The 27,037-nt window shown below is 41.9% G+C and overlaps 1 protein-coding gene across 18 annotated transcripts in view; it reads left to right on the forward strand.

Moving 5' to 3' along the window:
* Positions 1-27,037, forward strand: part of Erc2 (ELKS/RAB6-interacting/CAST family member 2) — an 846,765-nt gene that overhangs the window by 151,545 nt on the left and 668,183 nt on the right. For 12 of the 18 annotated variants that reach the window (XR_003834790.1, XR_003834792.1, XR_003834798.1 and 9 more), the window contains 2 exons: positions 4,174-4,197; positions 4,837-5,253. Coding sequence is in view for 5 of the 18 variants with exons in the window: in XM_021181424.1 (XP_021037083.1) it covers positions 4,174-4,197; positions 4,837-5,253 (441 nt within the window). In the remaining 13 variants the exon portion in view is untranslated. The remainder of the gene's footprint in view (positions 1-4,173; positions 4,198-4,836; positions 5,254-27,037) is intronic. The other 6 variants (XR_003834802.1, XR_003834794.1, XR_003834799.1 and 3 more) reach the window with 1 other exon arrangement.

Here is a 27,037-nt window from a genome sequence, read left to right on the forward strand (position 1 = left end):
CTGCCTCCTGGCAGAAGTTGTGTTCCAATCACCAGAAGTCTTAGGATCCCGTGGGGAATCCTGTGTGGGTCCTTGAGGGTGTCTGGAGACTCCACTGGCAAGGCACCCGAGTGCTCGAGTGGACAGGAAGGGACTTGTGCCCCAGCAGAGGCCGGGTTGCCTGCTTCCCTAGTTAATGCAGTCTCAGGTCCCACACGATTGGATTGGAACAGACTCTGTGTTCCACTCACCAGAGGTCTTAGGGTCCCGTGGGGAGTCCTGTGCGGGTCCTTGCGGGTGTCCGGAGACTCCTCTGGCAAGGCACCCCGATATCGAGTGGCTACAATATAGTCTTGTAGGTTGCTGCCTTCTCCGCTCATAATTACTCAGCCAGTGAGACTTGAGTGACTGACCTAAAAGTGTGAGTCATCTGGTTGGAAAGTGGAATATTTCAACCAGAGAGACTGAATAATGTGAATACTGGGGAATTGCAAACTGGCCATTGCTCTTCTGACTTTTCTCTCTTAGAGAAGGTATTATGGCTTTGATAGGGATCTCACTTGTATAACCTAGATAGGATGGCTAATTCTTAGTTGTGAAATTGATGTACCTGTTATAACTGCTACCTGTATGCTGTAACTACCCTCTCTGTCTTTTTTGGCAAGTTCTGAAGGACTTGTGTCACTTCAACACCCAAGTAGTGTTGTGTAGTGGTTCAAACAGGGCCCTGGATGTCAGGCTACCTACATAAGGCTCCTTACTGAGCTGAGAAAATTGGAACACGTTGTTTTATTTGTTTGTGTCTATATTCTCATCCCTTAAGAGGACATTGTAATAGTGGATACCTTTCTAAGCATTTATGAAGGTTGACTAGAGCTTGGAACCACAGGTGGCAGATGTTAAGTGCTGTACAGATTTTCTGTGTAAGTATACCTCAGTAGGTTTGGTTTTTCTTTGGCTCTGGATATTTCTATGGGTTCTTCCTTTTGCAGCTTCATGGTAGGGACAGACTCTCATTCCTTGAAGAGACTACTTTGTGATGGGCTCTACCTAGTTCTTACCTTGTATAAAGTTTCTCTATGTGTCTAGCTACCCAGATATGGCTTTCAGTCATACTCTCAGGGCATAGTGTTTCATCTGTGGCTTTGCTTCTCTACAGAACTGTGAGCTGTTGCATGTAGCTTTTGCTACCCTGCCTTTGGTCCTGGAATGAGCTGCACTACCAACCCCCACCAAGCTTCCCTTGAATGCATGGATAAAAGACTTACACATAGGTTGCTCAATTTCAACTTGCCTTTGGACACAATTGCTGGGTGCTACTATCTCCCACCTAGAAAAGTGTGCCCTTAACAATATTCTTGTCTTCACACCTCCCATATGCCCTAAACTTTAGTAGCTAAGATACATCTAGTCCCTGCTAAACACTCCTGACCACCTGCCTATAGGAGCGGCCATAGGCTGTGGCTCTTCCTGAGACCTCACATGGCTGCTTGGCTTTTCTCTCTCTAAAGCCTGGTGAACTCCTCTCCTTCTTTGCATCTGTCTCTTTTCCTCCAGGGACCTGGAAGTCCTGTCTATTCCTTCTACCCAGCAATTGGCCCATGATTTCTTTACTGATAGATCAAGAACCAATTGGGAAACAGGACCTTAGCATCAAAACTGCCCCTACAGTGAGCTATTTCTTCCACCTCTTATTTTATATTTTATGAGCCTTAGAGATAGAAGGTAAATCATACTGAATGGATAAATGGACCTTCTCTTCTTCCCTTAAACCTGGGACCTGATGTACTGTCTTTGTTATTCTACTAACAAATAAGACAGGCATTAGAGTGAGCCCTACTGTGTAGATATGAAAATAGGGGAGCAGGGTTATAGATAGCTTGCCCACCCAGGGACATCTCCTTTACTGTCAGCTTGCTAGTGTTGACACCTGCGATCAGAACATGTCTACAGATTTAGTTTGAAACCTCCTTCTGGGTTATACATGGGCCATGTGAAAACACACACACACACACACACACACACACACACACACCACAAACAACACAAACATTATTCTTGTTTGCTCTCAAGATTTCTCACCATCCATCCAGTTTCCATTCTCATCATCATGATTCATTACATTTGTCTCTAAATTAACTTAGATCAACTCAGGAACCCATACCATCATCAAAGGACAAAGCCAGGTCCTGTGCTAACATACACATATTTAAGTAACCAGAAGATGGTAGCTAAAGCATGCCTCCTAGAGTAGGACAGAAGGTTTACATGCTCAAATACAATTTGTTTTGATTGGCTTAGAGATGGAGCCTTCGTGTAAAAAGATCATAGGGCCCTGTGGGCTTAGTTCATATTTTCTGTGACAGTTTTATTAAGGTAAAAATTATTTAACTTACAGATTGGCCCTGTAAATGCAGATTGTCAGTTGTCATGTATTCTCAGAGCTGTGTAACTAACACCACTATCTAGCTTGAGATTATGTTTCTCACAGCAGAAGGAAACAGCATAGTGGTCAATAGTTACATCTTTTTCATTTCCTGGCAATTCTTAACTTATCACTGTTTATGAATTTGCTTATCTGGACACTGTGTAAGTGAAATTGCATTATTTATGGACTTTTGCGGTTGCCTTCTTTTGTGGGGACACAATATTTTCAGAGTCATTCTTAAGTTAAATCACCCAATTTTGTGGCTAAATAATATTTCATTGACTGGACATATCATATTTGTGCTCTGATTAATTAATTGACATATAGATTACTTGCACTTTTTGGCCAATGTATACAATGCTGCTATGAATATCTGTTCTAAGACAGCTGGTAAATGGATAAATAAGAGCATATTTTTATCATGGAATAATATTCAGTTATGGAAAGGAATGAAATTCTGATGCTAAAGCAGGCATTACATTCTGAATGCATATGAAACCAAAGAAACCACTTATTTCATGATTTCACTGATAAGGAATGCCTTTCAAGGCAAATTTATAGAGACAGAAAGGTGATTATTGGCTTCCAGAGCTTCAGTCCTGGGAAGGAAATGGAAGTTGGAGGCTACAGGATTTCTTACTGTGCTGATAAACATGATAAAAACTGTGTTGATGGTTACACAGCCTTGTGACTAAAGACCCTGAAACTCACTTACAGGATTGTGTTGTATCACAAAGTAATCAGTAATCTATGTCAGCATGGAGCATTCAGCGCCTTGTGAGGCTAAGAAGGAGAAACCCTCCCTCTGTGCTAGGACCTTATCCTTCCTAAGTGTGACGGTGAAATGAACTCCCCGAGAACAATGTATGCACCACACTTGTGCTAGCTTCACAGTGGAGGCCACATTCAGAAAGATCTCAGCCTCTGGGTATGAGCCATAGGACTTCAGACAGATTCCAAATGCTGTCTATTCCAATATTTATACAACTAAGGCATGGTATTATCTGTGCCTTACAGCACTGGGAGTCCCTGTGGGCAGGAGTCCTGTCTTACATCCAGCTCGATTCCTCTGCTTAATGTTGTGGTCTGGTTCGCAGGCAGGATTATGTGTCTGTGAATGAGTAACTGTTATTTTTGAAGCCTCTTGGTATGTCCCCGGGCAAAGAAACATCTTCAGGCTTGTGGCCGCTGCCCCTGACCAGCCTGGGGTTGGTCTGAAAAGGAAGACATGGATCCACCAACTGACTTCCTTCAAGGGTTTCTTTTCTGCAACTGTTAAGTACTTTTCTGCAACTGTTAAGTACTTTTCTGCAACTGTTAAGTACTTTTCTGCAACTGTTAAGTACTTTTCTGCAACTGTTAAGTACTTTCTCTAGTGTTTTCCCCTGTGCTGACTGGAACAATGTTTGAGAACTTTAGAGTGTTGTGATTTCCTTTCTGGTAAGATATCCAAAAATTGCGGTTGGGTCAGAGAGCCAGGGAGAGGGAAACAAAAGGCTATTGAACCAAGCCTTAATTGGCTTTCTTTCTTTCTTTGTCTTTCCTTTGCCCCACTTTTTTTCTTTTTGTGTTGATCCAGCATCAATGCTCTGAATTGTGTGTAGCTTATGGGTGTTGGCTTAGTGAGATTTTTTTTTCTTTTCTTTTTCTTCTGTGGAAGTACTCTGTGTTAAGTTCTTTCTGTTGAATATCCTTTGCTTGCACTGGACTTTTCTTTATGTTGATTTTTTGCTTCATTTTTTTTTTTCATTTCCCATGCTGTTCAGTTACTGGATGCCAGAAGAACCAAGGTTTGTCCGCTCTTTGCTGCTTGTTTGTTTTACTCTGCACAGCCTGCCTACCTTGTGTGTTTGAACGTGCTTGTCTGTGTCTCCATTTATTCCCTTTTGCTTGCAGAGGCAGTAATCCTGTTTACTAAACCTGTTCACAGCTTTATTTATAAAAAATAAATAAAGTCCTTGTTTGTGTCTGCTTGTAGTGGATGCTATTATTTTCATTTTTAAATGGATATGCATTTATCATGGAAAATAATGGATAAAGAACACCTTAGGAAACAAGGAATACTGAGTCTGGAGTATTGTTGGCCTAAGAAGGTGTGTTTCATGAAAGTTTCCTTCTAACCCTTTCCCTTCCTAAACTAAGCACCGTAGATGTTTAATTCCCTTGTGGTTGACACTAATATACCGTTTCCGTGTGTGTGTACATTTCTCTTTTCCTAAGACATTCAGAAAGCATCACTGAATTAATTCCCCTCTTCATGTGCTGTCCCATGCTTCTGAAGTCACCGTGGAGGACTTCACGGCTGGCCCCTGGACCTCATGATTAACATTCCATCTTCATGGTGTGGCGGCGGTGGCAACTGACGGCACTTGGCCATTTCACTAACTGTTTCTTCCCTCTCCTCTCCTACTCCATCTTTCTCACTGCAGCATCTGCAGTTGACCATCCAGGCCCTTCAGGATGAGCTGCGGACCCAGAGAGACCTCAACCACCTTCTGCAGCAAGAGAGCGGCAACCGAGGAGCCGAGCACTTCACCATTGAGCTGACAGAGGAGAACTTCCGCAGGCTCCAAGCTGAGCACGACAGGCAGGCTAAGGAGCTGTTCCTTCTGCGGAAGACATTGGAAGAAATGGAGTTGAGAATCGAAACACAGAAACAGACTCTCAATGCCCGAGACGAGTCCATTAAAAAGCTCCTGGAGATGCTGCAGAGCAAGGGCTTGCCATCGAAAAGCCTTGAAGATGACAATGAGCGCACACGGCGAATGGCGGAGGCTGAGTCTCAGGTCAGCCACTTGGAAGTGATTTTAGACCAGAAGGAGAAGGAAAACATCCACCTGAGAGAGGTAAGCACCTTGCTTTAGATACTGAAATACGTTATTTGCGCTCTTTCACAGGTTGGAAAATGTCTACAGTCTCAACCTCATTTCCCCTGGTCGCTGATCTCTGCCTGTGGCGTTAAAGTAGAACTTTGTGTGAGCGTTCTTCTGAGCTCATTGCACCTGTGTTCAGCTATTATTCAAGCCTGGGCAGCACATGGTGACTCTAAGGTGCTTTATGGTCACTTTTCCACAGGTTTCAGGGAGGGGCTTTAGGTATAGGTCTGTTTAAGTATGGTTGTCAAATATATCTCTAAAGAAACAAAACAAATAGATGATTGACACAATGATCCGAAGCCTTTTTATAACTGAATTAGGGACAGTGTTTGTGGAAAGCCAAACACATGTGTGTTTTTTGAGAATAATGGTCTAATGTACAGGCCAATGCCGAACATTTGGGTTTAAGGTAATCCTCGTCTGCGTTTACATTTGTCTAGAACGTTCTGTTCCAGGGGTTCTGGATATGTTTCATCCGTAGTGTATTAAATCATTTGAAGTCTTCAGCAGGCAGTCTCTCTGGCTGGCCACTACTACTGAATGCTGAGATGCTCAGATATCTAAGAATTTATGGTTAGTTAAAGCTTAGGTTAAAAAAAAATGTGTGTGTGTCATCCAGAGTTTGAAATTGTTGCCACAGTTTTCTTGCTACTGTGGTAAAGATGGCTCTAAGAACATCTTGTAGGCAAAACTGCTAAAGGGGGGCACATACCACTCCGCAAATTGCAATCCCTATGACAGCATTAAATATGTCTTCAAAACATTGGCAGCACTACAGACAGATTTCAGAGTAGACTAGATCTCTTGGGATTGAACACCTGTTTAGACGGGCAGTTACCCCGAGACTCCCTTGTGTGGTGTTGAGAAAGCTTGCTTGCCTTGTTGAGATCTGTCTAGATACCAATGTTCTCATAATGTGCCTATAATAGTGTTTGTATCTGCTTGGGAGATTTTAGTCGACTTTGGTATTTTCAACCCTAAAGTCCCCTACTCTGAATCCCCCTTGTTTTATTTTCTTGAGGTCTTAGCCACATATTTGGAAACCACATGGCTTGGTTTATGTTAAAATACTTAGAGGTGTTTTGTTGGGTCTGCTTTTTCCATCTGAGTTCTGAGAGTGTAAATGTGACAGGCAGATTTCCAAAATGATCTCCCATGGTCCCTACCACTTGGAGTTCACACCCTTGTGTGATTACCTCCTTTTGAGGACTGGCTCATTCTGGAGACTTCTATCTAAAGGATATAATATGGCAGAGACAGCGGATTTCGATGCCACTTCCACGATAGGGTTACATAAGACTGAAGCTTCTACCTTGAAAGCAGATCCTCTCGCCATCGTAGTATTTTGATCAAGCAAGCTGCTATATAGAAAGGCCAGATGGTAAGGATATGAGGGCAGCTTTGAGCCAACATCCAGTGAGGAGGGGAGGTACTCAGCACGGCTGTTAACAATGAGAACTGCTGACAGCCACAGTTGGCCTTCAGATGAGACAGGTGCTAGTCTGATGCCTTTATTTACAGCCTTGTGGGACATTGTGAAGCAAAGGACCCAGCTAAACTGTGCCTAGTCTCTCCCATTGGGACAATACCTATGAGGTAGCGAGCATATGTTTTTTGAGTTAATTAATTTGGGATTAACCTGCCATGCAGTAGTGTGCAGCTAATACAACAGAGCAGAAGCAAACCCGAGCCTCTAAGCCAGAGCAATGTAGATCATGATTTGAATAAAGATTGGTTAGACTTTGAAACTTTACTCGTGTTATTTCAAAATTGTGGTAGCAGAGCATCTCTATAGTTAGAAAAAGCTGCTACCTTATTTTAAGGCCAAAGCCTGATGTTATATATGTAGCCAGAGTAAGATGCCAGAGAAACCACCAGCTGTAGCATCCCTCTGTCCCTGTGGGTTTTTGCAGTCAGGGAGGAGTCTCTTCCTTCCTGCTTTAGATTCTGTTTCTAAGTAGCACTTAATAGATGCTGCCTTGCTTCATCTGTGTGCTCAGTTCCATGCAGAAGAGAAGAAATGCAATCCATGGTTTTCGCAATTGACTGGTTCTCACAGAGGTCTGTTGTGGAAGCAGAGCATGGTTAGAGTCTTGATGTCAGTTTGAGAGTTTCAGAAAAGTGCAGCCTGCACACGCAGCTAGTTTCATTGGTCATCAAACAAGTCAGTGGACTGCCCTGATATTGGCTTATCAAAGACAGATGGTCTGTAAAAAGTGTGTCTGCAGCAAACAGTTTAGAGGTTTAGAAGAATCTCCTTCCCCAAGAGAAGATTGTCGTAGCTTGTGAAGTCCTTTGTTAAAGTGTTAAGAATTTGGGGAGCCTGCTTTTGAGCCATTGATAACTTGAAATTGGTCATGGTTAGAATATTTTTACACATTAGAAACTGACAAATGCTACTTTTAGGTTATACGAAACTGTGACTCGTATCTTCCAAGTGGACTCTTTTGCCCCTTTAGTTTTTGTATATTGGTGGAGCAGGCTGATCTGTGAAGAGGTGGATGTGAAAGTCCGTGGAACCTCCAGTCAACATATGCTGAGGACTAGCAGGACTCATTTCATTCCCAAGTGCCACTCCCAAAGCCCATTTACCCACACAGTGCTGAATAAAGTACAGGGGATGTTTATTAATGATGTTAGCAAGAAGGGGCATTTCAGGGTCTACAAGTTAAAAATTGGAAGAACTATGACTTTAAGTTCATTAACCACTCATAGTTCAGACATTTCCAGCAGTAGCTGAATAATTGGCACTGTGTAGATACTCTATGCGGACTCCATCGAATTCTTAAGGCTACCTCATTCATTCAGCAATTCACTTGTTCATTAGTTAGGGTAATCATTTGTTTGTGTGTTTGAGACAGGGTATGTTTAGTATTCCAGATTGATTTTGAATGTATGTATATTTGTATGTATGTATGTATGTATGTATGTATATATGTATGTATATCCTGTATAGCCTAAGCTGACCTCAAGCCTGTCATCTTCCCACCCTAGCTTCCAGTGGGGTGTGCCATTATGTGTGGTGCTCATTATGTAAGTTTTTGTCAAATATGTATTTGAAAGTATGGAATTATAACCAACAATTATAATTCCATATTTCTATTTCTGTTGTGATTTCTATGGTGAGAAATATATGGAGAAAAAATAGAGAAGAATTATGAAAAAGAGCGAAGTGTGTTGCCCGGGGAGAGGGGGGGTAGGGGTAGGGGGAGGACAGTTTCCAGTGTGGTGGTTGGGAAAGGTGTCTTGTAGGGGTGTGATCATGACCTGAGAGCTCAACAAGGAGTTGACCGGGTAAGGATGGAAGAGGGCTGATTTGCTCAGATGGAAAAGCCCATGTGCTAGGAGGTAGGTGCTGCTATTTGTCCATCTTACCTGGGGGAACAGAAGGACCAAGGACAGCAGGAAGCTTGCTAGTGTCACACAGGTAGTAAATGGTAGAGTTGCCTTTTGAATCAGGTTGACTTAGTCTCGACTCTTCAATCATTTCAGTAAGCCCCCCTCTTAGGAGCATCTTTGCTACAGTGTTCTGGGCAAAGCAGACATATTGTGGAAACAAAGGGTCACTTCTAGACAAGACCTGGGAAAGGGAGAGCATCTCAAAAGATGTGACTCATTTTTTCTCTGGTTGCACTGGTACTCGCTGTAAGACATCAGGGCTAAGCTAGAGAATAAAAATTCTGCTTCTGATCTGTTATTTCTGACCTATAAAACATATAATACATGAATACTTGTTTCCCATTACTGAAAGTCCGGGTTATTTCCTTCACTAATTATCCTTTAAGGCAAGTTTTATTGGAAGCTGTTTCTATGTTCTCTATGGAGGCTGAGCATGCACTTCTATCACAGTATTTAAGTGTTGGTTTTTTTTTTTTTAGTAGAACTTTTTTTTTTTGTCTGACTGCTTTTGTTATTAAACCAGTAAGAATAACTCAGCATGAGCATAGAAACTGCCTGACCTCTGCTAATTGAAATGAATTTAAACCAGGACTTAAAATGCATTTGAGGTTTTAACTTCAGTGTGTTCCCGATTCCTTTTTCATTACATGCAGTCCAGCCAGGTTGGAGCTGTGATTCAGTGCTGGACATCCCAGTGCTAGTGGCTTTGTGACTAATCCTCAGGCAGAGGTTGGACCTCACATGCATCTTGTTTCTAGGCCTCCTACAGTCCATTGTTCCAGGCACACTGGAGTTGGCAGGGATTCTATGTATGGCATAGTGGCTTGCTTTAGTGTCCTCTTGTTTTTTTATAGTCTGGAAAAGACCAAGGGTGAAACCACTTCTTTGTGTAGCAGGAAATAGCAGCAGCAACAGCAGCAACAACAACAACATAATTGTGATGATCTCCACTTATTTGGAACACTAAAATCATTGCCAGGAGCTACAACTGACATGTGAAGGGTTGGCCAAGACTCAGCCTTACTCACTGTGTCTTCTATACATTTCCATACAGGTTGATTTGTTCAGACAATGTAGGATGTGGTAATGGCTTTCTTTGTATTGTAGCTTTTTCTGCACACACACCGGTCCACCTAAACTATCCAAAATAGGGTTGACCTTAGAGAAGAGAGAAAATATGTATGATTTTCTTATGTTTATTATACTCTATTTTTTAGGGCTTCTTAGTGCAGAGTCGGGGTTCTTTGGACTGGCCATACTCTAAGCTACTTGATGGGAAAGATCTGTCTTTTGCTGTTGTGACTATTGATGTTCCATGCTAATTTTATGGGGGTCTGCTTGCCTTTCTTTGGTAGTAGAAGCAGAACACTCAAGTTGTTGGGATCAGGGTTTCTAATGGCCCAAGGCTAGCAAGACTCAGAAAACTGGATCTGAGTTTACCTTCTGTGCTCTGAGGAGGCAGTGAGAAGTGTATCACATGAACTCCTGGTCAACGTGTTTATCTATCTGGCATGCCCCAGGCCAGTGAAAGATCCAACAGGGCCGAGGTTGTCACCTTGGTATTCTTGAGCTTTAATTCTTTTACTGATGGCTCTAACCTCCCTCATATAACCTCTGCTCAAATTTCGACATGATACTCCAGCCACCCCCAGCCCTGTCAAAACCCTGTGGCCTCATTTTCTTTAACATGCTTGTCCTTAGTTCTGCTGACTACACCACAATGTTGCTGATATAGGCATATATCATTCTGACTCCAGAGATTCAGTACATTCTATTTCTACTCACAAAGCTTATCACAATATTCCAAACACACATCCTTAGCATTTTATGGACAGGGTCTTTTATAGGGTTTCCTTCCCCCATATATTATTTCTTATGTTAATATATACCTTAAAAATACACCTGATCAGTTCTTTATGAGTATTCTCAGACCTCAAATATTGCCTGCAGGTGTTCAGCAAATATTTTAATGAGTGTAAATGAGTTAAAATACTTAATTTCTCAGTAGTTTATTTTGGACACACATTGAATCTTAATATGCAAGATACTATGAGAGTATCCATGTCCATTTCGTGATTTCAAACTGATCATGCTTCCTAATGCTTACTTTGTGTGCCCTGTGCTACACTAAGTGCATGTTGTGACCATACTTATTCTATAGATAAAGAAGTTGAGACACAAAGTAGTGAGTTATTGCCCAAACGACATGCAGCAAGTGTTGGAGCTGTTGCAGCTCAGTCTGCCTCTAGATTTGCACCACTGCTTGGGGTTGTTCACTCAGAGGACACCAAGCGACACTTAGATGCTGCACAATTTAATGGGAATAGAGTTGGTGACTGACTTCACTCCTGGCATGGTTGCTCCTCAAGGGCAGCAAGTCTTACCAGAAAGTTTGGATCATCACAGCGAAGTCACTACATGTCACTGGGGGAACTGGGATCCTCTCCTGGGGTTCTTAGTCTTGTTGATAAAAGAATGTAAGAACTGACTCACAGAGAACAATTTTATTAGAATTTAAAAGAAAACTCCAGGGCAGACAAGTTGGAATTTTGGCAACTTCCAGAGAAGGGAGAGACAAGAGGAAGAGAGCTTCAGAGAAACCATGAAAAAGTGCGAAGTACCAGAGAAAGCACACTTAGGCTCTGGTCAGTATCCAAAAGAGATAAAAAAGAAGGAGAAGGAGAAGGAGAAGGAGAAGGAGAAGGAGAAGGAGAAGGAGAAGGAGAAGGAGAAGAAGGAGGAGAAGGAGGAGAAAGAAGAAGGAAGAAGAAAAGAAGGAAGAAGAAGAAGAGAAGAAGGAAGAAGAAGAAGAAGAAGAAGAAGAAGAAGAAGAAGAAGAAGAAGAAGAAGAAGAAGAAGAAGAAGAAGAAGAAGAAGAAGANAGAAGAAGAAGAAGAAGAAGAAGAAGAAGAAGAAGAAGAAGAAGAAGAAGAGGGGGAGGGGGAGAGGGAGGGGGAGGAGGAGGAGAAAGGAAAAGTTACACATTTTTGAGTGTCTTAGGACTTTATTGCTGTGAAGAGACACCATGACCATGGCAATCCATATAAAGGACAACATTTAATTGGGGTTGGCTTACAGTTTCAGAGGTTCAGTCCATTATCATCATGGTGGGAAGCATGGCAGCATGTGGGAGGGAGACATGTCGCTGGAAGAGTGGAGAATTCTACAGTTTGATTGGTAGGCATCCAGAAGGAGGCTGTCTTCAACAACAACAAAAACGAACACATTGACATAGTCACACCACAAGTACTTGTGATTGAGTTTGTATTTGGGATGTGTATTTTAGTAAATAATGATTGGAATTAAAACAATGTCTGCTACCAAAGGATACGGTTAACAGGACCAATGCTCCTTGGGTGATAAGGACAGCAAGCAGCCTCTCCTAGCACAACATGCCAACATTCTTGGCTCTCTCATGGCCTCTTATTCTACAGCAATCTGACACTTACTTCCTTTCTCAATAGCTGGAATTACCTTATGTCTAATGGCCTCCTGGGGCTCCAGAAGTCTGATACTGTAAAAAGCAGCCAATTACACTTATTAAAATCAATATGGGGTAAGACCTGACCCATTTCAAATTAGTGTGTAGCATTCCAACTTTAAAAAATATATTAGGGGCAGGAATTCTGGGAAGAAAAAGTATACTATCTCATTAAGGGATAGCTATCCATTCTATTTCCTTTAATTTTTTTTTATTTTTACTTATGTGTGTCTCTGTGTGTGCCTATATGTGAGTATAAGAGTACAGGTACCCACAGAGGCCATTGGACCCCCTGGAGCTGGAGTTGCAGGCAGTTGTCAATCTCCCAGAATGGCCACACCATTCTGAACAGGGGACTTAAGTCCTCTAGAAGAGCAGCAACTGTTCTGAACTGCTATCTTTCCATGTCTTTAGCATGACTTCAGATGGATTCATCTTCTTAAAGGGTGGGCACTTAGCCAGGTGATTGACCTGCCCAGTGGGAATGTTGTTTTCTACCCAGGCCAGATCCCACTCTCTTGATCAGAAGGAAGCAGTTTTCCCTTTATGGGCCTTTGCTGCTACTGTAGCAGAAGAGTCTGACGGTAAAGAAGCACAAATAGAGAAGAGATCAGGTCAAGCTAGAGGTATGAGAATTATGCTAGGCTTTAGAAAATTGAGTTTGGAGCAGCTGATACTCAAAAGGTGAAGGAACAGCTCAACAGACTTGGGATTAGATCATTGAGACACAAAGGTGTTAGACACAAAGGATTGGCTTTTACTCCTCAGACTTCAGCAAGCCTTTCAAAGCATTTGCACTGGGAGTGTGGCATACAGTACAATCAGTTGACAGTGGATTCAGGAAGAGAAAAAGTCAGGGAAAAAAGTTAGAAGGATCTTGTGGCTACTTTGATGGCCAGTAGTCTGAATCTGTGTGGTGACCATGGAAGTTGAAGAGACAGTTCATCTCTCCTAGCTAAGACGTTGCTCACTAAGTGCATGCTGGGAGCTTCAAGGAGGAATAGATATCTAGTGAGTCTCTATGTGGGCAGATGGTAGAACAGTGGGTGGGTGAGAATTCCCAGCAGGCATGCAAAGGTTGAGGAAAGACTTTGGACGCTGTGGCTTTGCTGACATCCTGCAGCCAAGGTCCTGAATATAGAAAAGGAGGTGACTGGGAAGCTCTGCCCAAGGGCATAGAGCATTTCTCATGATTAGTCACTTGTCATTTTTTTCATGCAAACTTTAAAACTTGTGGCCACCAAGCTTTCAGTAGACATGATCATTCTATGACCTTCCTCTTCGCATGTGCTAGAATGTCATTCTTCTCATTTGTGTCTCTTGTCTGAGAAAACATTTAATTTTGACTGTAGTATCTCTTGAGATTATGTGGGGTTTTCACAGACAGATGTCAATGCCATAGATTCCCTTTGTTCTAAATAAGTTCCACCTTCTCCAAACACTTCCTTAAGAATGAATGCCAATGAAATACTTCAGAAAAACACTCCCTCTACACCCAAGTTAATAATACAACACATACACAGGGAGAATTTCATAGCGTTTCCCTTGTATTTCAGCTGATATAGGGAATGTGTATCAATAATTCATTTGTTTTGGGTCTTTTGCCTTGTCTTCAGATCCTAATATATTTTTAAAAGTTGGAATGCTACACACTAATTTGAAATGGGTCAGGTCTTACCCCATATTGATTTTAATAAGTGTAATTGGCTGCTTTTTACAGTATCAGACTTCTGGAGCCCCAGGAGGCCATTAGACATAAGGTAATTCCAGCTATTGAGAAAGGAAGTAAGTGTCAGATTGCTGTAGAGTAAGAGGCCACGTGAGAGCCAAGAATGTTGGCATGTTGTGCTAGGAGGGGCTGCTTGCTGTCCTTATCACCCAAGGAGCATTGGTCCTGTTAACCGTATCCTTTGGTAGCAGACATTGTTTTAATTCCAATCATTATTTACTAAAATACACATCCCAAATACAAACTCAGTCACAAGTACTTGTGGTGTGACTATGTCAGTGTGTTGGTTTTTGTTGTTGTTGTTGTTGTTTTTATAAGTGGTGGCCATGGGGAGTTGAGGCAGAGTTGGCTATGTTCCTTACTGATGGAGAGGCTTGGTAGTGTACAGAACATGCTTGTTCAATGCTCCCCACAGTCCAGAAAGGGTGCTGTGGTCCCAGGAAACTTAGCTTTGATGGTGTGTAACATTTACTAAACACACCCTCCAATCAGCTGGTGCTAAGCATTTTCTAAGAAGTTCCATTTACCAATGAGGTGGAGATTGGCTTTTTCTCCTCTCAAATGAGGTAGTTGAAGTCTAGAAAGGTTATGTGATTGGTCCAGTTTCTCAGAGCAAGGAGGGATGGGGGGTTGTGGATTCAGTTTGAGGCATGTTTATTGTAAGTATCTTATTGCTAACTACTTCTAATCCACACCGGGTATTTCAGTCTAACTAAGAGTAGACCACACACTAGGATTCTGACTACTTGTTCTGGATCATTGTGAAGGCTAATCTTGTCAGCTTGACATGCTTGGGAAGATGGAACCTCAATTGAGGAATTTCCCTCAACCTGTGGGCATGTCTGTGTGACATTTTCTTGATTGCTAGTTGATGTAGGAGGCCCAAGCCCACTGTGGGAGGTACCATCTTTAGGTATATGAATGTAAGAGAAGTGTAAGAGAGAGGCCTTTTTCTTCATGGTTTCTGCCTCTGCTCTTGCCTGACATCCTGCCCTGGCTTCCTTCAACAATAGACTTTGGCCTGTAAGATGAAATAAACCCTTTCCTCCCCAAGTTGGCTTTTGCCAGTGTTTTATCATAGGAATTGAAAGCAAACCAGAGCAGAAAAATTCTTTGATATTGCAAAATGCTTTTCAAGACTTCAAAAAAATGTTATGATCTTTATTCATTGTTACATCTTTGTTTTTAATTTAAAAGAATCAAGGCAAGGTCATACATGGCTTAGAATAGCCTCACGTCCATGACAGTCATGCAGTTTTCCTGCTTCCAACTCCTGAGTGCTTGCACTGTAGGCATGCACCACCATACCTGACTTCTGGTCACATCTTGCACAGGGCCTATCACATAAGATACTCTAGATCTCTGAAGTCACTGAGCACTGGAACAGGTGAATGGCGCTTGTAAAAGGCACATCACAGATAGGTTTTCCCAGGAAGCAGTCATGCTCTGCTCACTAAAGGGAAAGTACAGACACATGAGCAATTTGTAGGAAAAGGAGAAAGGCAAGTCGAAATGTCATATTGAAAATTGTATTTACTACTATAGCTAGGAGTTGGCAAACTATATATAGTCTACACATCAAGTGTCATGCCTATTCCCCAAACCCTGGCCTTCTATTAATAGACAATACTGTTATTGATTAATTAACTTGTTTTATTTTGGTGCTTCATTTTTTTGGCAGGGTCTTACTCTGTAGTCCAGGCTGGCCCTCAACTCAAGGTGATCTTCCCACCTTACTCTTTTGCATGCTGCAATTACAGGTCTGAGTCACTGGTGGTTTTTACCCTTTTAAGTGATTAGCTATGAAATGATTATAATATCCATATGTGTAATGTTCTCTATATTGCCTCTTAGCTTACAAAGCCTAAAATATTTACAACCTGACCCCTTAAGAGAAGTATGTTGACTTCTGATTCAGATAAGTAAACCAGACATTTGGTTAAAGGGCCTGTCTGCAATTAGCTACATTTTATATCTTTAGCCTTTGAAATGTTTTTCTAGTTCTAAGACATATGTTCTGCCTGTTTTTTTTTCTTCTTTTTAAAATTATTAGACTTGTAGTCTTGGTTCCTAGGTTCTTAGTACATTAGACATTGGCAGTTATCACAGAAGGCTGAAACTCATTCAAAGTGTTGTGGGTATTGGAAAGCAATCTAGGTGGATTAAAAGGAGCCACGTGGGAGTATTCCCCAACTTTACAATGTACATGAGAGATCTATCTTAAAAATTCTGAGCCAATTAGGACTTCTTGGCCTAATAAACATACACATTTGGGCTGATGATGGCTCAGAGGTAGAGACATTTGCCACCAAGCCTGACTACCCGAGTTTGATCCTCAGGACCCACATGGTGAATTTTGTGGATGAAAATTTGTTCTCTGACTTGCACTCATAACCTGTATCACTTAACCCTGCCATGGTGATTTGAATAAGAACCCCACAGGTTCAGATGCTTGGATATGTGATTTAGGAAGCATGGCCTTACTGGACGAAGTATGCCACTGGGGACAGACTTTGAGGCTTCAGAGCCATGTGCTACTCTTAATCTGCTGTTTCCTCCATCCTCAGGGTTAAGATGCAAGTTCTCGGCTTGCTAGTCCCATTGCCAAGCCTGCTTACTGCTACGCTTCCCCACTGTGATGGGGATGGGTTTGTCTCCCTTTGGAACTGGAAGCCTAAATAAAACCTTTCTTCTGTATGGCCAAGTAGTTTTCCATAGCTGCAGAAAAGTAACTAATGAACCTTATTTATTAATAAAATTTTTTAAAATCAGACTTTTTCCTTTCTTTTTGTTTTTTTTTTTCTATTAAGATTTTGTTTATTTAGTATAAGGATCTGTGTTTATTGATACATCAGGGCTATGTGATGAATGCTTTAAAGACCTATAGCTGCTTGAAGGGCCTCACTTGAAAAGGAGCGTCTTTGTTCAGTCAGGGCAGTTGTTATACGTTTCTATAACTTTTCCATTGGAAATGCTCATCAGGTCTGTTTGGAGAGAGAACCTCAAACTCCCCAGCTGGCCTATGCCCCTGGGGCAGCCAGATGTCTGGGTAGGGTCCCCACTTAAGCCTTGTCAGTGTTAAGGGAAGCCCCCGAATGTTGCTGGAAAGTTGTTTCCTTCCTATAGCCCAGAGTGGTTCAGTATCATGACATTTGGGGCAGGAAAGTCTCTTGTAGAGGGGGCTGTGTTTAGCAGCATGTTGGGGTTAGGGATAGGGGTGGGGATAGAGACAGGCGTGGTGGCAGCATTTTACCTACTAGATTAAATAACACCCACATCCTTACCTTCAAATTATGAAGAAGACACTGTTGACAAATTGTGGCTTTAGACATTTCTAAGTACCCTGGAAGACAAGATCAGTTGTGAACTGATATATCCTCCCCATGGCTGGCCTAGGCCAGTGGAAAGTACATAGCTTGCCAGCCCAGTATTCTGGAAACTTCAAGGAAGGGCAAACCACAAACACCATACTGTAAGAGCAGGAGACTGAAGTAGGAAACAGATGTGCTGAGCGGAGGGGTGGGGGTTGGGGGTTTGAGCATGGAAAGTAACAGAAGGGAGGAAAGAGGAGAAGAGTGGGCAGGCTGGGAGCAGGAGGAAGAGAGGAGGCACTGGATCGAGATGCTGCCTCCAATCCCCACTCCTACATCTGTCCTTCCCTCCTCTCAGGAAATACAGGACTGTGTCCTGGAAAAGAAATCTAAGGGAGGGGGTGGAGGTGACATCCTATTCGGAAATAGCAAGTGGAAAAGTTTTGGATTTAGTGAAAATGAAGGTCATTTGACTCTCAGGAGGTAGTCACGGGTCCAAGAAGGCACATAGACCTCAATGTCTGGTCACCAGACTCTCACCATTAATTGGCAGTTTTATTTTATATTAGAAGTTGTTGTCTTTGCTTTACTCAAATTGACCCTGAGGCTCCCTTTCCGCTTGTTAAGTGAGTTTTCTCTACATGGACTGCCCCACCCCCAGTACCACCACGCTTCAGAGTCTGTCTTTAGTGTAGCGGTTTTATCACGTGGAAATGTGCCGCAGACGTTCAGAATTACCTCTCCTTTCTCCGACATTATGACCACACATGCTTTGCTCTAAATACTATTAAGTATTTTTATTATTGCTATTAAAAAGTCTTGCCTTGGGCAGAGCCCCACTACAGCTTAACTAAAGGTATGTATTGAAATAACAGTAAGTATGTAATCATGTTACATTAAAATCTGAACTCATGTATGGTTCAGATTTTTGGATGTATAGAAACTTATTTTTTTGACCCACTTGACCAGGTTCTCTGGTTTTAGAAAACATTTTTCTTTTCTCCCACTCTAAAACCATGTATGGTTTTATTCAGGGGTTCCCCCCCAACCCCCTTCCTGGAGAAACACACTAGTTTTCTCTAGGCTACAGATTTTTTCTGTTTTCTGCATGTATCTTTGAACTCTGCCTGGCCACATAGTGAGGTTGGCAAGGAACTGATCTTCAATCATGAACTTTCTAGTGCATGATTTCAACAGCTACTAATGGAGCAGATGATTTTCTTGCAGAGAATCTCATAGATTTGTGGAGGTGTCTCTGTATGCAAGTGTCCATTCTCTGTCTAGAGGTCACTGGTCAAGGGAATGCTTCAATATTTAACATAGCTCTGGGCTGTGGAGATGAGCTTCCACTCAAAGTTCAGTTTGCTTTAGGTTCATTTTTGTCCATTATTGCTATTTTCTTTTTAATATCTCTTGGGCAGCCTTAGAGATATTTCTCTAGATCAGTGATTCTCAATCTTCCTAATGCCGTGACCCTTTAGTAGAGTTTCTCATGTTATGGTGACCTCCAACCATAAAATTATTTTCATTGTTACTTCATAACTGTAATTTTGCTAATGTTATGAATTGTAACATTACTATTTTTGGAGAAAGAAGTTTGCCAAATGGGGTCACAACTCAGATTCAGAATTGCTGTTCTAAAGAGTCCTGTGTCCACTCTCTGTAACTATTTTTTAAAAATTAAAGAGTGTGTGTGTGTGTCTATGTCTGTCTGTGTGTGTACAGTGCCCATGAGGGTGGTTCTGAGGTACCCAATGTAGGTGCTAGGAACAGAACCCACTTCTGCAAGAGCAATGTATGTGCTCCTAACCACTAAGTTGTATCTCCATCCCCATTCTCTTCTTTAAGTGTTGAGCCTGGCAGAGCTTCCCCCTGTGTATACTTTCTTAATGTGCTGGGAATTAATCCCAGCTTAACCGATACTCTTTGCTATATTGCTTTTTACACTGACATCTAAACTGGAATACATTGTAAGATGACTTTCTTTAAAGGGTGGACTAGGTTTGTCATTCTAGTAGAGGGCACACAAAGAGAGTTAAAATCTAATTATGCCTTACCAGAAGTGGCTCTGGATGTTGGTATTGTATCTATGTTCATAGTGGTTGCCTTTCTTCATATGCAGTCACCTGAGTGTGCTGCAGTGTAGTCCTGAGGTTTTACTGGGCTTCGTGGCTATCTAGGGAAGGCTCATGGAATCTCATTTTGGATAGCCCCATTGGGTGCAGCTAACAGTACCCACCATCACTGCTAGCACCACCACTGAATGAAAGTGCTCTAGGTGTAGACAGGTAGCTAGCTCAGTGTTGGGCTCAGGTCCTCCTCAGAAGTGTATTGTGAGGTGTAGGTGTTGACATTTCCCTATTGTTTTAAGCAGGGCAGCCAAGTAACCTGCCCAGGACGTCACAGGGCACTTGACCCATGAAGTAAAAACCTGTACCGTCACCTGTTGTGTAGGAGTCCAAACAACTTTTAGTCAGTTCTTTCTACACAGTTTTTCTCTCTGGTTTGTCTAAGTTTTTATTTCTTATTAGATTTCTCATCTGGTCTCTGTTATAATATCATTTTAGCTTCTCCCCTTCCCCCTCTTCCTCTTCATCATCATCATCTTCTTCTTCTTCATCTTCTTCTTCTTCTTCTTCTTCTTCTTCTTCTTCTTCTTCTTCTTCTTCTTCTTCTTCTTCTTCTTCTTCCATTTTTATTTTTTCCTCTCATTTTAACCTTAACTATTTCCTTGCCTTTGTGTTTCCTCTGGATTGTTCTAGGGGTTGATTTTGCTGTCACATCCCGTGTGTTCAGTACTCTCATTAGCAATCTGAATTTATAAGACTTCATACCTAGTATAATTTGAATCACCACACTTCCCCACTTCCTATAAAAGAGCAGAACAGGGCCTGCCTCTGCAAATGTCATTTCTGTTGCCTTGAAGAAAGGTAAGGAAGGCTGTCTTATGAAGCTAGGCTGTTCTTTCTTTGCAGACTCAACCCTTGTCTGTTGGTATTTTATAGGTCACATATTAGGGCCCAGGTGTTTGTACTGATCTGTGAAAATTCTAGGGTGACTTCTCTGTCATCTTGGTCTTACTTTGCATTTGCTTATAGACATTATATTGTGTGATAAATATCTGATTCATAGGGCTCAATGAACAAACTTAAATATGGCACATTTACCCCATGCAATGTTTGCCTTATAGTTGGCACATATACCTGCTTCCTCTCAAGACTATTCCCTGATAATAGGAATCACATTTTATTTGTTTTGCAAATATTCAACACCCTGCTCATGGCTCCGTATCATTATTGATGTGAATCTGCCTTCTGGAAACACTCTGTACTACTTATGAGCAGAGAAAAATCTGATGCACCATGGCAGACATTACGTGATCACTTATTTTAAAACACAGAGAGGAGGTGGAGAAATGGTTTAGCAGTTAAGAGCACTGAGTGTTCCTCTAGAGGACCCAGGTTCAGTTCTCAGCAGCACTCACATGGCATCACACACACATACATATAGGGAAAACACCAATGCACATAAGACACACACACACATGCACACATGTTCATACACACACACACACAGAGGAGTGTACTCCCTGACCTTTCTTAGCCTCCAGAGGCCAGTGGCATGGCTTGGCTCATGGTCTACTCATTTAAGCCAATGCTGAAGTATCTTTACATATCATTGAACCTTGTATAGTCTATAATCTTGCTACACAAATTTTTATTCAAATTTTTAAGTTTTTGAGGATTTCATACATAAATACTGCTTTCACATTATTTCCAACATAGCCTCTCTCCCTCCAACTCCTTTAGTTCATTACCCACTCTCTTTAAAGTTCATGATCTCTTCTTTAATTATTGTTACATAAATACTGTGAAATACATATATACATACATGTGTATATATGTGTAAATACAGCCAGCTGAGTCCATTTAATATTGTCCATATGTATATGTGTTTAGGAAAGACTCCTCAGGATTGGATAGCCTTCAGACCCTCTCCTTAGATGAAGAGCTATGGGCAATAAATGGATCCTGACAGAGGGAGAAACTGTCTTCATCTTCTACATACTTTTAGTCTGTCTATGATTTCATTGTTATTGTTCCTACTTTTGTTTGGCCTGGTCTTTCTGGTTTTGTACATCTTGTCATTAATTCTCATATTGCTATCAGGATTATTTGAGCAGAATATTAATCTGTTCTTAGCAGCCTCCATTGACTGGAGAATGATTTACAAATGTTCTAGAAGGGAATACTGGGCTTTCCAAGCTCATCTGCCCCGCGCCCCCCCACTCCCCCGTTTCCTGGTAATTTCAGACACAGGCTTTCTGGAACAGTGAATCTCTTGTCTCCATGTCTATGCTGGTGAGTTTATCCTCTGTGTGGAGAAGATTATTGTCATTGTCATTAATGTAGCTAGAGCTTTTTCAATCATTCAGTGTATTCCTGGACTATTTTAAACTGTTTATATGTGGTAACTCGTAGATTTAGTCTTTCCTGTACCCCAGTGAAAATGCACCTATTACTATCACCTTGTTACTGATGGAGAACCTGACTCACAGGGAGGTGGGCTACTCCTCTGGAGGTGGGCTACTCCTCTGGAGGTGGGCTACTCCTCTGGTGTCTTACAGGGAGTCTCTGTCAGGGTTGTTACAAGGCCCTGTTCTCTTTCGTGCATGTAAGACATGCTTGGGTGGGAGAGGAGGTGTTTAGCCTGGCTTTCCGGATCTAGGTCTGTCAACCCAGAGTTCCTCCACAGCTGGTTCCCATGCCAATCCCCCTAATCCTGTGCCCATCAATTAGGAGTTGATTTTGAAAGTTTCTGGGATTTCATGGGGTTGTAGTAAGGTGATGGTTGTGGGGACAGACAGGAATAGGAGAGGTTTCCTTGAAATAGGATCCCAAGCTAAGATTGAAGACAAGGAGGAGAGCAGAGGTCTCAGAGAGGAACCATTTTTAGGGAAGGGAAGGTACTAAAGGGGTAGAGGCAACACAATGATGGAAACGGAAGGAGGTGGCCGAGAGGGTGAGAGACCAGAAAGCACAGTCTGTTAGGATGGGAGCTCACGTGCTCACTTCTGTAGCTTATGGAGGCTGTGCATGTCTAGAATGGGACACTGTGGTGACAGACCTTGTCTAGGAGGGGGCTTTGGACTAGATGGGGCCTTTGGGCTGTGTATCTCTGTTTTTTTTTTATTTTTTATTTTTTATTTTTTTATTACATATTTTTCTCAATTACATTTCCAATGCTATCCCAAAAGTCCCCCATACCCCCCCCCCACTCCCCTACCCACCCAATCACACTTTTTGGCCCTGGCATTCCCCTGTACTGGGGCATATAAAGTTTGCATGTCCAATGGGCCTCTCTTTCCAGTGATGGCCGACTAGGCCATCTTTTGATACATATGCAGCTAGAGTTAAGAGCTCCGGGGTACTGGTTAGTTCATCATGTTGTTCCAACTATAAGGTTGCAGATCCCTTTAGCTCCTTGGATACTATCTCTAGCTCCTTCATTGGGGGCCCTGTGATCCATCTGTGTGTATCTGTTATTGAGAAGTTCAGTAACAGGTAGTAAGGCAGACCACTTCATGTGGCTTTACATTAGCTCAGATGGCATTTGTTCTTATATTCCTCTGTCCTATTAAGTGATAGGAGGTTTTAACCAGACCCTGGTTTGCTCAAATTATATATATTTTTCCCTTACAGCGTGCTGTACTCAAACAATAGAACATTTAAAGACTTTGGATCTCAGCACAAAATATTAAAACAGAATTACCTTTTGATCTTAAAAGATCCAGATGAATAGTTCCCATATTGGGTTTGGGGACTGCGTGGCTAAGGGTTCAGATGTGGCGATGTCCTAGCAGGATGCTGGGTGCTGGCAGCTAGCACTGCAGAATCAGAGTTGGGTAAACTCTGAGCTGCTCAAACAGGAAATTAAAAAAAATGTGTCTAAAAATCTTATCTTTTGCTTTTTCAAATGACCTCCAGTGCCAGAAAACAAAGTCCGAGGCAGAAATGCTAGGCGGTTTCTGAAGCCCTTGTTTGTAATCTGTTGATTTGATTGTCTTCATATATTGAAAGTATGTTTGTGAGGAAATTAAATTCCACGATGCTCTACTCATTGGTTATATGATATCCATGCTTCTGTCAGGCTTTGGGGAAGAAACTTTGAAATACAGAGTCACCTTTGATTTTTGAAAACGTTTTAAGTGAACTCATCTTCTTGTCTGCAGCACTGCAGCCTTCTGGGATGGCTGCTTCTCTCCTGCCCCATGCCTTGTAGGAATGTTCAGCAATACCCTTGACTGTGCCTAGAGAGGCCAGGACAGCATCACTCCTCCCTTTACATGTTGTGTCAAAAAAAAAAAATGTCTCCATAGACTTTCAGAAATTCTCAGGGGACAAAAACATTGTTCCTTGCTACCCAAAGTCCAACATGCAGCAGAGAAGTAGTCTCCTGGGAGTTTTCTGGAAATATACAAATCAGCCCAGGCCTTTGCAATCTAAATCCAGCCTGGAGCAAGATCTGTAAGAGACACAGTAATATAAAGCTCTGTATCGGGCAGCATGGGGGTTAGAAGTGGCGGGCTCTGGAGCAAGATTTCCTGTTCACAGTGTATGGCCTTGAGCACATTGGTTAACCTCTCCAAAAATGCTTTGTCTTTCATGAGATGGGATTGTAAGAATAAAGCATGAATGGAGGTGATGCCTTGTGTAGCCTACCCTTCCCTCATCAGTCTCTTCTAGGTGGGGTTCCAGGTTTCCCCAGTGTAGTACATTCGTTGTTACTCAGATTGATTGTGGAGTGGGGGTGGGGACATAACTATGTCTGTGTTAGTGCTCCATGACAGCAGGTCATAGGAAGTCTTCTTGTTTACACATTTTTGTTTTTGAATCATCTCCTTCCTTCATATTGTGGCTCTCCTGGTCTGGCCCGCAGATTGTTTAAGAAACAGGGGTCCTGGATCTGGAAAACTCCTTATCTTGGACTTTGTGAACTCTTCGTGATCTAGTTTAAATGCCAGACTCTAAGGATGGCAAAGGTGAAGTTGATGGCAGACCAATGTGTTTAGGGAAGAAGTAACTGTGTAGTAAACTATTCCCATGCCACTGCAACTGGACTTCAAAATGGCCAGTTGTTTTCACAACCATTAGAAAAGTGCTTGGTTATACAAAGATAAGATGAACATTTTTATACTGGAAATAAATTGGTTTCTTAGAACTCCGTATATCATTAGTATGTCACAAATACAAATATCATTAGTATGTCCCTTCTTTTCTTGATTTATCAAGTGTAGCTTTTATAGTATCAGGGAATAATCTAACCTGCCATAGGAAATGATCCTTTTTTCTTTTTTTTAAGTATATTTAAAAATAACATGCTTTGTTTTCAGGGATCTCTATTAGTTATTAGATAACTGTCTTAGTTTGGGTTTTATTGCTGTGAATAGACACTGTGACCAAGGCAATTCTTATAAAGGAAAGCATTTAATTGGAGCTGGTTTCTGGTTTCAAACGTTTAGTTTGTTATCTTCATGGTGGGAAAATGTCAATGTGCAGACAGACATGGAGCTGGAGGACCCGAATTTCTACATCTTGATCCACAGGCAGCAGAAGGAGACTGTGCCTCTGGGTGTGGCTTGAGCATTTGAGAGCTCTCAAACCTATCTCCACAGTGATACACTTCTTCCAACAAGGCCACACTGATTCAAAGGAGGCCACATCTCCTAATAGTGCCACATCCTATGGCCATTATTTCAAACACATGAGTCTATGGGGGCCATTCCTATTCAAGTCAACACAATAACCAACTGGGGTGTGCTCTTTTCTTTTTTCCCACTTTTAGCCTTCCTGAGTTGCCTGCAGTTCTTTCTCTAGTGTTGAGGTCTGCTGGGCTCACCTCCTTCCCATTGGCTCCATCCACTTTAGCGTGTCTACAGTATGTCTGTTGTCATCCTTGTTTAGCTTCTGCATGGGCAGTCATGTTTGTAAGACCTTGTGGGTGCAGCTTTTGACATTCTCAGGAGATACGGTCTCACAGCAAACCCTATGCTTCAGGTGCTTTCTTTGTCCTCTTCCACAACGGTCCCTGAGCTTTAGGCATAGAATCTGTTATATACTTACACATTTGCATAAGCTGGAACTGGGTACCACAACTCAGCATTTTGCTTGGTTGTGGTTTTCTGTAATGGTCTCTCTCTGTTGCAGAGTGGAGTTCTCTTGATGAGGTGTGAGGAGTGCACTTGTGTGTGGGTGTAAGGGGAAATATTTAGAATGTAGTTAGGGGTCATGCTGCTTTAATAAAGTGGGGTTTGTAGGTTCTTCCCCCAACACTCATGACTTCCCTAGCCCTGGACAGTTGGCTATGTTTCTAGTACTAGGCATAATTGCCCTATTGTTGAGGCAGGGTTTAGGTTCAATTACAGAGCTGTTGGTTACTGCCAAGGTGTGTGTGCCACTATTTCAATCTAAGGGTTATCATTTGAATCTGGTTGTTATTGTGGTTCATAGGTGGGTAGGACTCTTGGTTGTTTTCTTTCAGGTACTATGATAGCTAGTCCTCAGGAAGAAGGCTTGCAGGTAGTTTCTAGCTCAGGAGCCTCTCATTCCTGTCTGAAATGCATGGTGTCTTTAGCCATAGGGTCTTACAAGTAACTTTATACAGACTGAGCATGTTGTGTGTGTGTATACACATATATATTACAGGTAATATATATGTGTGTGTGTATATATGTGTATATTATATATACGTATATATATATGTATGTGTGTGTGTTTGTGTGTATTATATATTCACACACACATACACAAATATATGTATATGTATATTTGGAAGAGTGCAGAAAAGGGGTATATGGGAGGGCTTGGGGGGTAAGAAAGGTAAGGAAGAAATGATATATTATAATCTCAAAAGTAAGAGAATAATGAAAAATAGCATACAATACAGGTAACAGAGCTATAGCTATACCCACACATACAGTATTTGAATCTGGCTTGTCAGAACAGATGTGCAGATCCCTCCCACGAGCCACGTACCACATAACTATATAATGGTCAGTGAGAGACCACACAAATGACAGCGGTTGAGTAAACGTATAACAGTGGAAATACTTCTATCAACCAGCGATGTCCCAGCTGTCAAATGTTCAGATGCCTAGGTAATTGCCATCCCATTGTTTTGCCTGCAATACGCTGTGCTGATTTGAGGCCTAGAGCCAATTGACTATGTCCTAGAACTGAGCTGCACAGCACGGTTTACCACCTAGATTTGCTTAAGCACAGTCACTGGTGTTCACCCAGCGATAAGATGATCTAGCGTTGCATTTCTCAGAGTATACTCCTAGTTAAATGATACCTGTGTATAGTTTATTTAAAGTGCTGTGAAGTTGGTTGTGATGGGGCATGACACAGAGCCTCTGTGGGAGCTGATGGGCACTGTACAGCTCTAAGGGATACTGTTAATATTGTGGCAACTGGAGATTTGCACGTATGTATTCGGAGGACAGTGTGTCAGAAGATGCCAACACATTCCTTTATTCTAACAAACCCCATCTATGGCAGGGGTGCTCTAGAAAATGGAAGTAAGCTGTAGAACAAGGGGAGTTTCTTTTCTAATTTTTACAGAGGCAATGTAACCTAGCAGGAGACCTGCCAATTCAGCTTTCTGTGGGAGTTCTACTTTGCTGCGAAAAATAATATACTTCATTATCTCAGACGAAAGAATGGGGATAAGAGCCAAGAGATAAATAGAATGTATTTCATAATTCATGAATATGGAAAAAGACTCCTCCGTGAAAGGGATGCTCTTGAATATCCTTCTCATCTTAAAGCTACT

Source organism: Mus caroli, chromosome 14 (assembly GCF_900094665.2).
Source record: "Mus caroli chromosome 14, CAROLI_EIJ_v1.1, whole genome shotgun sequence".
Taxonomy (NCBI): Eukaryota; Metazoa; Chordata; class Mammalia; order Rodentia; family Muridae; genus Mus; species Mus caroli.